The 14487-nt window shown below is 41.3% G+C and overlaps 1 protein-coding gene across 1 annotated transcript in view; it reads right to left on the bottom strand.

Annotated features, from left to right (window-relative positions):
* Nucleotides 1-14487, bottom strand: part of LIFR (LIF receptor subunit alpha) — a 109603-nt gene that overhangs the window by 31534 nt on the left and 63582 nt on the right. Inside the window, exons 9-13 of the mRNA XM_063295734.1 lie at nt 12355-12515; nt 9142-9287; nt 7564-7729; nt 6173-6243; nt 5423-5636 (exon numbers count right to left, since the gene is read on the bottom strand). Of these exons, the coding sequence (XP_063151804.1) occupies nt 5423-5636; nt 6173-6243; nt 7564-7729; nt 9142-9287; nt 12355-12515 (758 nt within the window). The remainder of the gene's footprint in view (nt 1-5422; nt 5637-6172; nt 6244-7563; nt 7730-9141; nt 9288-12354; nt 12516-14487) is intronic.

The raw sequence follows: 14487 nt of genomic DNA, 5'->3' as shown, positions 1-14487 counted from the left end.
TACATAACAGGAAAATCCTAACAAACTGAAGAAGCTTGGGAAAAACCCAGACATATAAACCCCAAAGGTTAAGGCAGGCCCGATCTGTGTCTCTTGGAATGGCTACCTAATTCCTCAGTGCTACGCATGTGCTTTACAGCCCGGATGGGAGCCCCCTGCTCGCCATCCTTACTCATGACATGCATCAATGTATAAAGTTTGTTGATTTACAAGCTTTATATAAATATTAGCAAGCTTAATTTTGCAAACATCCATACATTAAACTTCAAAATTATGCAACAGAGAATGGGAAAAAAAACCCTGAGAACCACCCACTCTAAATAAAGAGAACAACCATTCTTCAAAAAAAGATAAATTCTTGCACCAAGATTTTCCCTACTAACTACATAGCCAGGTTCATGTTGTTTTCATGGCAACAGTACAGAAGCTATTGGTGTTTGCCTTCTTCCAGAACTTTTAAAAAGTTTCATTCTAACTAACAGCCTTAGGATTTCCAAGTTGGACCCTGCTTAGCTCAAACTAAATAAAGGTTGGCTGCCAACTGCTGTGACATTCTCCAGAAAGGAAATTCCCCAAAGGAAATCCAGCTTCAAACTGCCTGAACAAGATTCATCATTAATTCATCTTAACAGAATCAAACTAGTTTAAGATTCTTTTTCACTCATTCCAAGTGTTAGTACGCCAAAGCTATCTTTATTTAAGTTATCTGCCATAACATACATGCTAGTCTTTAAGGCTGCCAGATGTATTTTTGCTTTTGCTTTTAATATATTAATAGAAGTATTCCTCTGGAATCTCAAAGAGATGCACAGAAAAATGAGAAAGAGAAGTTTAAAAAAGTCTTCATCAAGATATACATACAAAACTATTGTGCTTTTGGGATAAGCAACATCACACAAAGTGTTTCTCAAAGAGAGTATCCAATAGTTACCCACGGTCAAAAGTGGAGAAATCCTAGGTTGTGCCCTAGGATTCAGTTTTCATATAAAACACAGCTGGAGTAGAGGAGAAATACTTTATTCTTCCTCCCTCTGGGACGCAAACAAACAAAAACTTTGGATCATGGCAGCCACCACAGATGGAGCAGAAGAGTTGCCAGCTGAAAGCTACCAAAAGATGCTACTGCAAATGACTTACAGGAGAAGAGTTACTTTCCAGGGTTTTGATGTCCACACCTGGCTTTCATGCTATACTTATTTGGTCTGCAAGTTATATTCAGAGTGGCCAGAGAGCTGCCAAGCTAATGTCCCCACCACAGCTGCGTTTTCCCGGAATGAAAGATTTCACCATAGTCTATAGCAGTGTTTTTCAAACTTGGCAACTTTAAGATGGGTGGACTTCAATTCCCAGAATCCCCCAGACAGCTCTACAGGAATCAGAATTGAAGGATAATGAAGAGCAGCTCTGAAAGAAGCAAGTTACAGTTCCCAAATGTATGTTACATCATATCTCAGTGCAGCTGCCTTCTCCTTCAACAACAACTCAAAATGCCCATTGCTCATACCACCACAGCACAGGGAGACTGCTTCTCGTCTCCCCTTCTTTCAACCATGGGCTTCAGGAAAAGTCAGGAGGAGTTTTATCAAGAGTTTCAGAGCACTGCGGTCCCTGAACTGTGAGAGGCACAGCCCCGTCCAACCGCAAGACCTGTGGCTGGTCCTAGTCAGCACAGCCATTTTCCCCAGAAGGAAGAAAAGAAGATTTGTTGCCCAGTTTGCTTATGAACTAGACTCTTGATTTTTTTTTTAATCTAGAGGCAAGGGGATCTGCTCTTGACTTGGCCTCAGTGGACATAGCCCTGTTTTAACATCATGTAGATGTTTTTAATTTCTTCAACTTAGTTCTTACCCTACTTGTCAAACTGACCAATTAAGGGATCCTAGGTTTTTTACACTCCATCTTATTGTTACATCTGTGACAAAAATTAAAAACGCTTCAAAGTAAATTCAATTATGGAAAGTAATTATTGTGTGACTGAATCATACTTTACATTCCATAAACACACCTAAAGTGACTGTATAAGTGAACCATACAGTAACAAATAAAGATTTCAGGAACAAATAAAACCAATATATTTGCAAAGACTCTGCAGAGCACAGCTAAAAGGCTGCTGCTTCAGAGACCATCTTGTCCCTCCCATGAGTAAACCAAGTTATACATTTTGCACGTGATATTTTTAAAAGAGCAATGTGGACTTAAAGCAGTAGAGGTGATAAAAATTAATGTTTATTTAGTTATTTGGCAGTAGTTATAAACTGCCCCAGACCAGGGCTGCAACTGGGAGGGGGGGGCAGCGGAGCATGTGCCCTGGGCACCGCATTGGGGGGGGTGTGTGCCAAAATGAGCACTGAGGGGGTGCCAAAATTGGCGCGGAATCCATGTTTGCCCTGGGTGACCCAGACCCTAGTTGCGGCCCTGCCCCAGACTGAACAACTATCAGCAGAATATTAGATATATTTCCATTCTTCCAAAATTTCCATTTACTTTCCATTAAAAAACAAGCCAGTTTGGTGTACTGGTTAAGGCTCCAGGCTGGAAACCGGGAGACCGTGAGTTCTAGTTCCACCTTAGCGACCAGCTGGGTGACCTTGGGCCAGTCACTTTCTCTCAGCCCCAGGAAGGAGGCAATGGCAAACCACTTTGAAAAACCTTGCCAAGAAAACTGCAGGGACTTGCCCAGGCAGTCTTCGAGAATCGGACACAATTGAATGGATACAAAAAAAGTACCCCAATAACTTCAAAATCTCTAGGAATGTTAAATTTCTTGTCTACAAATATTAAATATCTAGTCATTTACCAATTGCTAGTTGAGATAGTAAAATTAACTGGAACTGAATTCAAACGGCCTATCAACCCCGCCCCCCATTTGTAGGTAAATGAATTAGATGGACAATTTTTCCAAATTCCTCCGAAGGGAGAAACACTTCTAACAATTCTTCTAGGCAGGGCAACCTTAATGAAAGCAGTAGCATTGCTCCGCAAAAATCCAGTGAGAGGCTTTCTCTTGTGGATTTCTTCCCTCAACACTAAACCGCAATGTGAAAAGCCAGGGAGGCTAACGTTGGAAAATGGCAGTAGATAATTTCTAGTTTAGTTTATGCACGTTCCCTGTCAATTCCTATATCCAGATCAGAGCGAGCACACAGGCCACTCGCTTCAACTAACAACAACAAAAAAGCATGTCGTGTATTTATTAAACACCAGCATACATTAAAAAAAAAAGTAATTGGCAAAACAGGACCAAAAATACAGGCAGAGAGAGTGAGAAAAACGTGAGTAACAGGCAAGACATACAATAGCAGAAGACGTACAGTACATACCCGCAGATAAGCCAAAAAATTTGGGTTCCAAAATACACCCCCAAAATTGGGTTCAGCTTGTCAGTGGATGAGCTTATTTGCGAGTACATACGGTAATAACGAGAATCTGTGTTAAGTGCCTCTCCTCTCTCTCAAAAGGACACTTCTCAGAACTCCCGGAAACAAGACTGTGGGAAATTAGCAGAGAGAGTCCCAAAGGGAGTGGCCTTTGGTATTCCAGCTTTAATCCTTTTAAGTACGTAGCAGGAACAGGATAGCAATGGAAAGTAGGACACCAGGTGATCCCTTCTCTGTGAAAAAAACAATTTGGTGGACGGGGATGACACAGCTAACAAAAGGAAGGGCATTCTTTCACTCTCTCCCATACGCTTTGGCCCCCTTGTAACCAAATCAGGGCAAGAGGACCACACTTGACCCATGAGAATTACTCTGAAATTGTCTTTAAAGGACTAAAACAAATACTCTCTCATCAAACTGAATAGAATCCCCAGTGGGAAAAAGGGAAGTATTTTGCCCAGGGGTAAATTAAGCATGGCACCAAATAGTATGTTCTTATTAAGGGTGTGTGAGGGGGGAGAGGCTGAGAGCAGAAGGAAGTTATTTTTTTTCTGTGGCAAAAAGATGGTTATGGAATACATGGGAGCTGGACATTCTCAGGCAGGATTCAGAGATCCTCACTTTAAAAAATACTGCAAGTTTCTAGAAGTTTAACTGCACAGTTCAAGTTAAAAACTACGCTGTGGGTGGCTTCGTGTAAAATGACTAGAAGTCAAGGAAATGGAAATACTCTTAGCTTATTGACCTTCCTCATGGCTAAGTAAAACATTATAATGTATACAGACAGCAGACTTTAGCTCTCAGCACAAAGTTTAGATTATTTATGCGCAGCAGAATTTAGAAAGCCAGAAATGGAAAATTCCAGCAGAACACATGGTACTGCAGCAACACAGCACAGCGTAAAACCCTACTGGTCCTTTACAGCAAGCTGATCAAGTAAGACTCCTTCACGGATTAGTGGACTTTGGATGTAGGCGCCTTAAAATACAACTTACAGCATCCTTCTATTAAAGGGAGAAAACATGGCTGGGAAGAATATAATCCTGGATTGGATGAATAATTTGATCGTATACAGAAATACACACACTTAAGAAATGTTATCTCTGTACATGTTCTGCAATTTTTTAAAAAAACCCTGAACATGTGCCATGCATTTTTAACATAATATAGTGTTACAAATGCCACAGTGGCCACTCTATTAATAACTGTTTCTGCTCTCTTCCAAAATCAATTTAGTTACTAAATAGTGTTTGTATGAGGAGACTTATAAGAAGGAGAGAGACTACTACTGTACTGCTTTACTATGAACTAAACAAAAGAAGAGAGGTAAAAGTTGGGAGGAAGCAAACTTTCCTGAAGCCACTGTCTAGCCATTTCTTGAAAAAGGTGGACATACACTGAAGTTCAGGTGGATGCTGACACTTGGGCAAGCAAGCCCCAATCTAGCCCAGTGTTTCTCAAGCTTGGTGATCTTAAGATGTGTGGACTTCAACTCCCAGAACTCCCCATGCTGGCTGGGGAATTCTGGGAGTTGAAGTCCCTACATCTTAGTCACCAAGGCTGAAACACTGGACTAGCCCCATTAACAACAAGGCGATAGGATTGTGATTCACTGACACTGCTCATTATTCTGACTTGTTTGGAAGTTGTTACCCCTCATGTCCTGGCTCATTAGAAGCTCATGGAAGGGTAATTAATGGAAGACTTCCTAGTTTGTTTACTCATTCAGAAGAGGAGAACCATCTGCTGCCAAAAGCTTTGTTCAAATTTCTGCTTATAAAAGCAATGCAGAATCATCTAAATTTTCCCACGCTCTCAAAATGGGTAGAAAATCCAATGTTTGGGCCCATCTTCTGTTGTTTATATGACTTTTAATGGAAACTGGAATACTGCAAGTACCATCTGCAATTTTTTTTTACGAGCTTGCTTTTTTTTTTAAGACACAAAAGGTAAGATTGTCGTTTTTAAACACAAAGCCTCGTTGTACTTCCTCTGCTCATTCCTCCCACCACTTTTCAGCAACCGCAGTTTCACCGCTTACTTACCCACTGGAAGCTCTGCACTATTTATTGAAGAAGGAGGAGAAACACCCGCCTTATTCTTTGCCACCACTGTAAATACGTAATCATTTTTCCCAAGTTTTATTTTGGTGGAGTTGTGGGGTGCCAGAACTGATTCATTCTTTCTGGAGTTATCTGGCATGGTCCAATATACCTCATAAGTCTCTATCAATCCATTGCTTTCGAGAATGGGTAGTGGCTGTCCGGAAAAACATTGTAAACACAAGCAGATAATTATTCCAAGGAAAAGGGAGAGGGGAATGAGAGAATAAACAAGTGCCTAAAATAGTCTGTCAAAAATATTCCTTATCGTGCTTCATTTACAAAGCACTGGGCAAACCACTTCTACACAACTGTCCTTATTGTGCAGAGCCATACACAAATGGGCCAGAAGACAACACTTCTGGGGACAAGTCAAATGGGTCTTGGCATGGGGTATGCAAGATGGCTGAAGGAGCACAAGGTACGTCTCCGTGACAGAGGTGTTCCACATATGCCAAAATCACAATCCATATTTTACCATCCGTGTCTATTCCCGACAATGTTGCATCTGACCTTGTTGAGGATGTTTTTACAAAACCATTTCTCCTGTAACTGCTGATAGGAGAAGTCTTCCCAATGTTGCCCATGAAAAAGTTATGTGGAGGTTCAGAGGAAGTTCAGTCTTCAGACAATTCATACTGATGTTCAAAACACAACTAATGGGAAATTAGAAACAAACACCTCAATATATACCTTCCAAAAGATGGTGACTGTATCTTCATTAGCATCTTTCTCTCTCCAGGTATCAAGCTCTCTTGCTGGACCTAAGAGACGAGTGGTTTAATTACATTAATGAAAGTATTAACTGTTAATAATGGGTATACATAATACGTAGATTTGCTTTAGCATGTTAGGCTGTGTTTACGTATCGTCCAACTTATATTTATTAGAAATTGTACATCCTGCAAGAGTGAAGCTGTTTCACTGTTTGGAAGAAATTTTTATTTATAGTTACAGAGACATACAGTTTTCTTCATACTGTATAGCCTAAAGACATTCTGGGTAGGCCAGATGTTACTAAACTGTAATATTTCAGTTAATTCCAAAGTAGTTGTAACTGTCATGTTCATCGTTTCAATGTTTTGCATACATCGTAACGTTTCGCATGTCACTTTCCTGATCCGGGTTTGCTGGGTGGAAATTTCCAGCCGTGCCTGGCTGTAATCTTGCTGTTGCAACTGTGGAATGTTGTTTGGGCTATTGGGCATGTTCAAGGTTACTTTCTCAGGCCGATGTGGGTAACGGTTTTCAACACCTGGGAGGGGGTGGTTGGTAAGGAGGGAGAGGGGCGGGACTGGCTTGGAAGCGAGGGGTTTGAGTTTGTATTTGGCGCGCTTTTGCTCATTCTCAGCTTTCCTTGTATTGCACACTATTCTTTCGATAGACCAGTTATCATTCAGCATCTACTTGTGAGACTGAGTCTATTAGAATAGGCAAACATTACAGCAACATTGTTATCTTTCAAATTAACATATGAGACAGTCTGTAACTTGTAAAGGTTTGAGTTGTGAGCTTGAATGTTTTCATTTATATTTTAAAGTTTGAGCCACAGATAGGTAAACTTGAGACAAAGTTTTACTGAGGAACAGCTTTTTACATGATCTCCTCTTATTTCTGCTTCTGTTTTTTGGAACCTTTTTTTTAAAAATATAGAATCCATCTGAAACTGTCAAATAATAGATCAGCGTGTCACAACAGTACAGTAAATCACTGATTGGAGGGGTTTCTAGTGCATTGTAAAGTTTATTTTGGTGGGAATGTCCTGTACGATGCCATATGATTAATAAGGATTCATTTCTCAGATTCACGATTTCAGGCGCAATTGTGTGTAGACAGACGTGTTCTGTAATTTGACAGTATTTTCATGTTGATCCCATGTGAAAACCATGCAAAATGAAGAGAATACATACCTTGCATCCATGTTTTTGTGCCATGACAAAGGCAAAAATGGTCATATTTATCATTATTAGGGGGCACTTTGTGCTGAGAGATGTTTTCAGGTGAATCACATAATCAGAGGATATCATGAGGACTCGTTTGGTTTCAACTTTTACTCACAGCCTGCCAAAATTCAATAAACTTACGTGCTTCCTGAGTTGTGTAGGTCTTCTCTTTGCTCCAACTGCTCCATTTCCAAAACAAAGGCTCTGGAGTTGCACAGCGAACTCGGAAAATGTATTTTGTGTATGGATGCAATTTGTCCACTAAGATGGTGTAACGTGATTTTTCTGACTCATCCAGCAGCACGTTCTTTAAGAAGAAAAAAGAAACTCTATGCCAAAGAACTGATGCTTAGAATTATCATTGCAGATCCTTATTTATATAAGGTTGTGTACATCACACTTTTGTAAGAGCACAACAAATGAAGGAAAAAAAGCATGCACAGATCCCTTTCATTTGTGGAAAAGCAAGTGAGATTTGCTGTTCCTCTAAATGCTATGCAACCAATGAATGATGCAAAAGTGACCTGCTGGTCCCACCTAATCAGTGCCTGGCAGGAGGCAGAGCACCAATGAACCCAATCAACTATGCTTACAAGGATGCATTATTCCCAGGAAGCCAGTGGTCATATGGACTTGTACGATGAACAAACAGTAGGACAGATGAAGAAAACCAAAGTAAAGGGTGAATAAAAGAACTAACAGAATGGGAAAAGAGAAAATGAAACCTGTACATTGGTAAAGCTGTATGATAATTTGCTGGAAAAATGAAGGAGAGGATTTAATTCCATTTTTACAGGCTCACCCTTAAAGAGCATTTGAAAGAATGCTAGGGCCAATGAAGCAGTGAGCCTTCTAAACAGAGCATCATCAAGTCAGCCCTGAAAGACTTGCTTTAAGTTTTTCTGACTACAGTTTACAGTAGTGGAGCTTCCACATTTTGAGCAGAGAGAGGACACCTTTGTTTGGTTTGGTGTGCTTATGGTATTTCAGGGAGACCCTGAGGTTGCAGGAGGCAAGGGCAAGTGTGTGTGTGGGGGGGTCTGGTTTTGGGGGGTGGTTGAAGCGTTTGACTTTTAAACTATGTTTAAGCCTATAATGCAGTGTTTCTCAACCTGTGGAACTTTAAGATGTGTGGACTTCAACTCCCAGAATTCCCCAGCCAGCATTCTGGGAGTTGAAGTCCACACATCTTGAAGTTCCACAGGTTGAGAAACACTGCTATAATGGGGCTTATAGTACAGTTTTCATATGCTTTTCCACCTATAAATGATGGGAAATTCACCATCAATTTTCAGCAACTGTGTTAAAGGAGAATCCAGTGATTGCAAAGAAGCAGCTGGACAGTTTGTGTCTCTGTGTGCATGTCTTCCACTCCTGTTAAATGCTTGGGATCTGGCCTTTGAGGGATGACCCTTCTCATTATAAACCAGCAAGATCTACAGGAGTTCTTTTAAAAATGAACAGAACAGGATATGCATTCTCTTTGGATAGAAAAATAGCATATAAATTAAGCAAATGAACAATAAATAATGGTTCTTTACAAGGAGGAGGAAAGGAGAAGGGGCCACTAACAAAACTGCATGGTCAATCCAAGTATAAAGATTGGGCCATGGCATGTCTAAGAAGGGCCCCAAAAGGATAATTATAATTTTGCCATACCGATTTTGGATTATTATTATTAAAATGTCACAAGATACAGTGCAACCTTAAGATACATACCCTTTCTTCTTGGGAAGTGCCGCTGGAAATTTGAACCTGACATTGCAGTTTGGTTTCTTTGAAATTGCCAGGCAAATAGTAAGACAGTGTGAAGCTGGTTGAACTTTCACTGCTCACCCTTAATTCTGTAGGGGTTTGTGGGTAAACTGGAGAAGAAAAACAAACATATTTCATTAAAAAAACCTGCTAAACTTTACTTGTGTTTCTTAGGTGACAAACCAATGTAGCACAGAATGGTGAGCTAAGAGATCAGCACAGAACCAATAGAGATTTTTTTTTTTTACATTCCACCAAAGTTCTTGCTGGGAACAAATTTGAAATTTGAATATTTCACTGACTCATGATGGCAGAATTCTGCCTAGAATGAAGTCCGGTTAGCATTTATCCTTCTATATACACACAGAGAGACACACAAACTATGGTAGGGGCCTTCAGGGATTGCACTTATTCGCTAAACTTTATTAACTTTATAAGGTACTCTCAACCAACAAGTCTGTCTTTGTTGTTTATTCGTTCAGTCGCTTCCAACTCTTCGTGACTTCATGGACCAGCCCACACCAGAGGTTCCTGTCGGTCAACACCCCCAGCTCCCCCAGGGATGAGTCTGTCACCTCTAGAATATCATCCATCCACCTTGCCCTTGGTCAAAGGGCATCGATCTTCCTTCTCTCAGCCTTCCTTATGGTCCAGCTCTCGCAGCCATATGTTACTATGGGGAACACCATTGCTTTAACTATGCAGACCTTTGTTGTCAGTGTGATGTCTCTGCTCTTAACTATTTGATGGAGATTGGTCCTTGCCATCTTTGTTTTTGATCATACCCATTTTTGCCTGGAGTCTGTTTTACAGACCTACTATTTCTCAATGGTTTCTGGAATGATCAAATGTCTATGCTAAGTTGCATAATTGCATAGTTAGTCTAGACCAGTGTTTCTCAATCTGGGGAACTCTAAGATGTGTGAATTTCAACTCCCAGAATTCCCCAGCCAGCCAGTCTGGCTTGGGAATTCTGGGAGTTGAAGTCCAAACATTTTAAAGTTCCCCAGGTTGACAAACACTGGTTTAGAAAGTACCAGAGATGGATACTCTTCAGAAAGCTGATCCTCTTCAAAAAGCTGTATGCTGGGCATTTCAAAAGATGCTTGGGATTTCGTTGACACCTTAATCATTTCAGAGTGGAACACAACGCCTGTTCATGCCCCGATCCAAGTTAATGAGTTCTGGATTTTTAATTAAAAGTTGGAATGGAAATTCCTCTGCTCAGAAATTCACCTCCAAAAGCAGACATTTAAATTGTCCTTGACTTCATGCCAAATCTCTAAAGCAGAGGAAAAAGAAGTCTCACTCCTCTCTTCAGCCCTAGGATGACTAGCAGCAAGGTGGATTACAGAGGTGATGAGTGCACCGTTGGGAGACCTGAAAGACCAGGTTAGGGATAGATTGCCTTGGAGAAAATTCTATCTATGTGGTCGCTAGGAGTCGAAAATGTCTTGATGGCACATCTATCTATCAATCTATCAATCTATCAATCAATCAATCAATCAATCAATCAATCAATCTATCTATCTATCTCTTCAGCCCTAAATGTGGAGGTAGGGGCACAAGCTCCTTAGTTTTCATTTGCACCCAGTATCTTCTCTGGTCTTGCAGAGTAAACACTAAGCAAGGCTCGGGGCCTCTGTCCTCTTCCTCCAGCTTGCCAAGTAGTATTAAGAGCTCAGAGCAAGCCAACACATCTCTGTCCTACCTCTCTAACTCCAACCTGGAAGCAAAGGTCTGGATACATACCCATGGAAAGGGAAACAAAGGTCAGGGCACCTGTGGAAAGGGAAGCCCTTTTTGCTCCTGCTGCCATCTGCACAGAGGGACAGAGTTCATCCCACTGCACACATCTGATTGACATAAAAAGTCAAATCTCAGTTCTCTATGGTAAGTGGCCAATTGGTGCTAAGCTCTTGTGATGGAATGTGAGGGTGGCCTTGGAAGACGTGGCGGGTGGGGGAGATGCCACCTAGGGAATGATCAGATAAAAGAGAAAGGAGCGCACAATTGAGTAACAGCCAAAGAAAGAAACTTGGAAAGGGTCCGCCCTAACTACTCAGGCAGTAAATAGGGAGGGTCGGAGGTTTGTACTTCAGACTTGAAAGATTCTGTTAACTTAGCCATTCAATAAAGGCCCTTTCCAAGTTTCTTTCTTTGCATGTTACTCTGCTGCTCTTTATGATTTAGGCAATCAAAAAGACTCTGAGAATTGCAAAGAGGAAAGTCAGCCCTGCGGCATGCAGCCTACTTCTGCTTCTGTAAAGCATAGCTTTAAATTGTTTCAGAGCTGCTGTATCACACAGCAAAAATACCTTTAAATTCTCTTCTCCTGCAAGAAGCTTTCTCAGGGTGCTTTAGAGCAGTGTGTTTCACCCTGGGCAACTTTCAGATGTGTGGACTTCAACTCCCAGAATTCCCCAGCCAGCATTGCTGGGAGTTGAAGTCCACATCTTAAAGTTCCCCAGGTTGAGAAACACTGCTCTAGGAACAGGGAAATCCCCACATTCCTTAAATTCATCAAAGCCTGACTTCCCTTGGACAATGATAAAGATAATTAAGGGCTAATGGCAGCAATTAAACAAAGTGGTTAACGATTTAGACCTGGACTGGGAAGATGCTGTTCAAGCTTGCATGACTCCTTGCCCATGGAGCCCTCTGGCTGACTTTGAGCCAGTCACTCTGTCTCAGCCTAAGCTGAGGAGAATTTCCCCCTAAGCAGTGGGGAAAAATAGGAACAATCCACATGTAATAAGGAAAAGGCAGGATGTTAAAATATATTAGAAATTTGTTAAGGCTTATATCCTGCGTTTCATACAGGAGTTCAAGACTGAATACACAGTGCTGCCTCCTCCTATTTTTCCCAGCAACAACCCTGTGAGGTAGGTGGGGAGAGAGACAATAAATGGCTCAAAGTCAGCCAGGGGGCTTCCACAGCTGAGGTTGGACTCAAAACTGGGTTTCCCTCTTCTTAACTTCAAAGCTTCATTTATTAAACCAACCACACACACACACACACACACAGGGAGAGAGAGAGAGATAGGAATAATTTGAGGAGCCCTATAAATGGAATACATCTTTTCCATAGCAGATACACAGAACTTTGATAAATGAGCATTAACTTCAAATTAAAAATATATATATATTTGCCCTGGCATAAAGGTAAACGCTCACCTCTGTGTCTAATATCAATTAAGAGGGAAGCTTCTGATTGGCCGAGATTATTGAAACAGTGTAGTGTGAAGTGGTATTCTGTTTGGTTCTTCAGGACCGGAAAATTACACTGAGAAAATTTACGACTTGCTTCTGCACATGAGATATTTTCCCCAGAGATTCTGAAAAGTTAAAGAGTAATTATGATTAAAAATGGTCACAACATTGCATAGAACAGGTAAGACAAATCACAGTCATGCAGTGATTTCAACAAGGAAATAACTTGACTCAAAGAACAGATGTCATTAAATAAACCATATGTTGTTAGCCCTCTCTGTTTTTCTACTCCAGATCAGCAATGCCGTAAGTAGGGAGAAGAAGTTGGCTTTCTGCTGTCCATTCTTTCTGTCAATGGAAGTGTCAAGGGGGAAAAAAAAAGCAGGGTGGGGAAAATGCCTGCATGAAGGTGGCTACAATTTTCAAAAGCTAGAGGAAATTTTAATCTTTGAATCTGAAGTTCCCCCTGGGTAAAAGATTTTTCCCTCCCTCTATATTTCTCTCCTCTACACAATCCCATCTCTATCCCACATCACTTATTTCTCTCAACATCTTATGATCCTCAAAAAATTGCATGAATGTGTGAAGGAGCTACCTCTAAGAACCATAGAAAGCATCTTGGAAAATGGATTATTTCTTTATTTATTAGATTTACAGCTTGCCTTTCCTATATAACATTCCCTCCTCCTATTTTTCCTCAAAATCACCAGCCCTGAGAATGGTTGGCCCAAAAGACAGTGAGTTTCCATGGCTGACGGTAGACTTCAACCTGGGTCTCCTCACTCTTAGGTCAACCCCTTAGTCACTACTCTCCACTGGTTCACACTGTTAGACCATCATAGTAGTTACTTTGATTGCCCTAGAAAACCAAAAGAAGGACGTAAGATTATATATGGCTATTTATAATTAGTAGCCCTCCATAGCTTCAACAAAGGATCGTTACCTTATCGTGGTGCTGGAGCTTGAGCACCTCAATGACGCCATGAGCTAAACCGTGAAGGGCCACCCAAGACGGGAAGGTCATGACAGAGAGGTCAGACTAAATGCGATCCCTGGGGAAGGTAATGGCAACCCACCCCAGTATTCTTGCCGTGAAAACTCAATGGATCAGTACAACCAGAGATATGTCAGTATACCATCGGAAGATGAGACCCCCAGGTTGGAAGATGGTCAAAATGCTACTGGGAAGGAACAGAGGATGAGTTCAACTAGCCCCAAACGTGATGACGCAGCTAGCTCAAAGCCGAAAGGACGGCTAGCAGCTGACGGTGCTGGTGGTGAACGGCGAATCCGATGTTCTAATGATGTTCTTACACACCATTGGAACCTGGAATGTAAGATCTATGAGCCAGGGCAAATTGGATGTGGTTATTGGTGAGATATCAAGATTAAAGATAGACATTATGGGCGTCAGCGAACTGAAATGGACTGGAATGGGCCACTTCACATCAAATGACCACCAGATCTACTACTGTGGACAAGAGGACCACAGAAAAAATGGAGTAGCCTTCGTAATTAATAGTCAAGTGGCTAAAGCAGTGCTTGGATACAATCCAAAAAAGGATAGAATGATCTCAATTCGAATTCAGGGCAAGCCATCTAACATCACAGAGATCCAAATATACGCCCCAACCACAGATGCTGAAGAAGCTGAAGTAGAGCAGTTCTATGAGGATCTGCAGCACCTACTGGACAACACGCCTAAAAGAGATGTTATTTTCATCACAGGAGACTGGAATGCTAAGGTGGGCAGTGAAATGACACCTGGAATTACAGGTAAGCATGGCCTGGGAGAACAAAACGAAGCAGGACATAGGCTGATAGAATTTTGCCAAGACAACTCACTCTGCATAACAAACACTCTCTTCCAACAACCTAAGAGACAGCTTTATACATGGACTTCCTCAGATGGACAACACTGAAATCAGATTGACTACATCTTTTGCAGCCAAAGGTGGTGGACATCTATACAGTCGGTAAAAACAAGACCTGGAGCTGACTGTAGTTCCGATCACGAACTTCTTCTTGCACAATTTAGGATCAGACAAAAGAGATTAGGGAAGACCCACAGATCAGCTAGATATGAGCTCACTAATA

The sequence above is a fragment of the Candoia aspera genome, chromosome 2 (genome assembly GCF_035149785.1).
Source record: "Candoia aspera isolate rCanAsp1 chromosome 2, rCanAsp1.hap2, whole genome shotgun sequence".
Taxonomy (NCBI): Eukaryota; Metazoa; Chordata; class Lepidosauria; order Squamata; family Boidae; genus Candoia; species Candoia aspera.
This window is presented reverse-complemented; position numbering and strand designations above follow the sequence as displayed.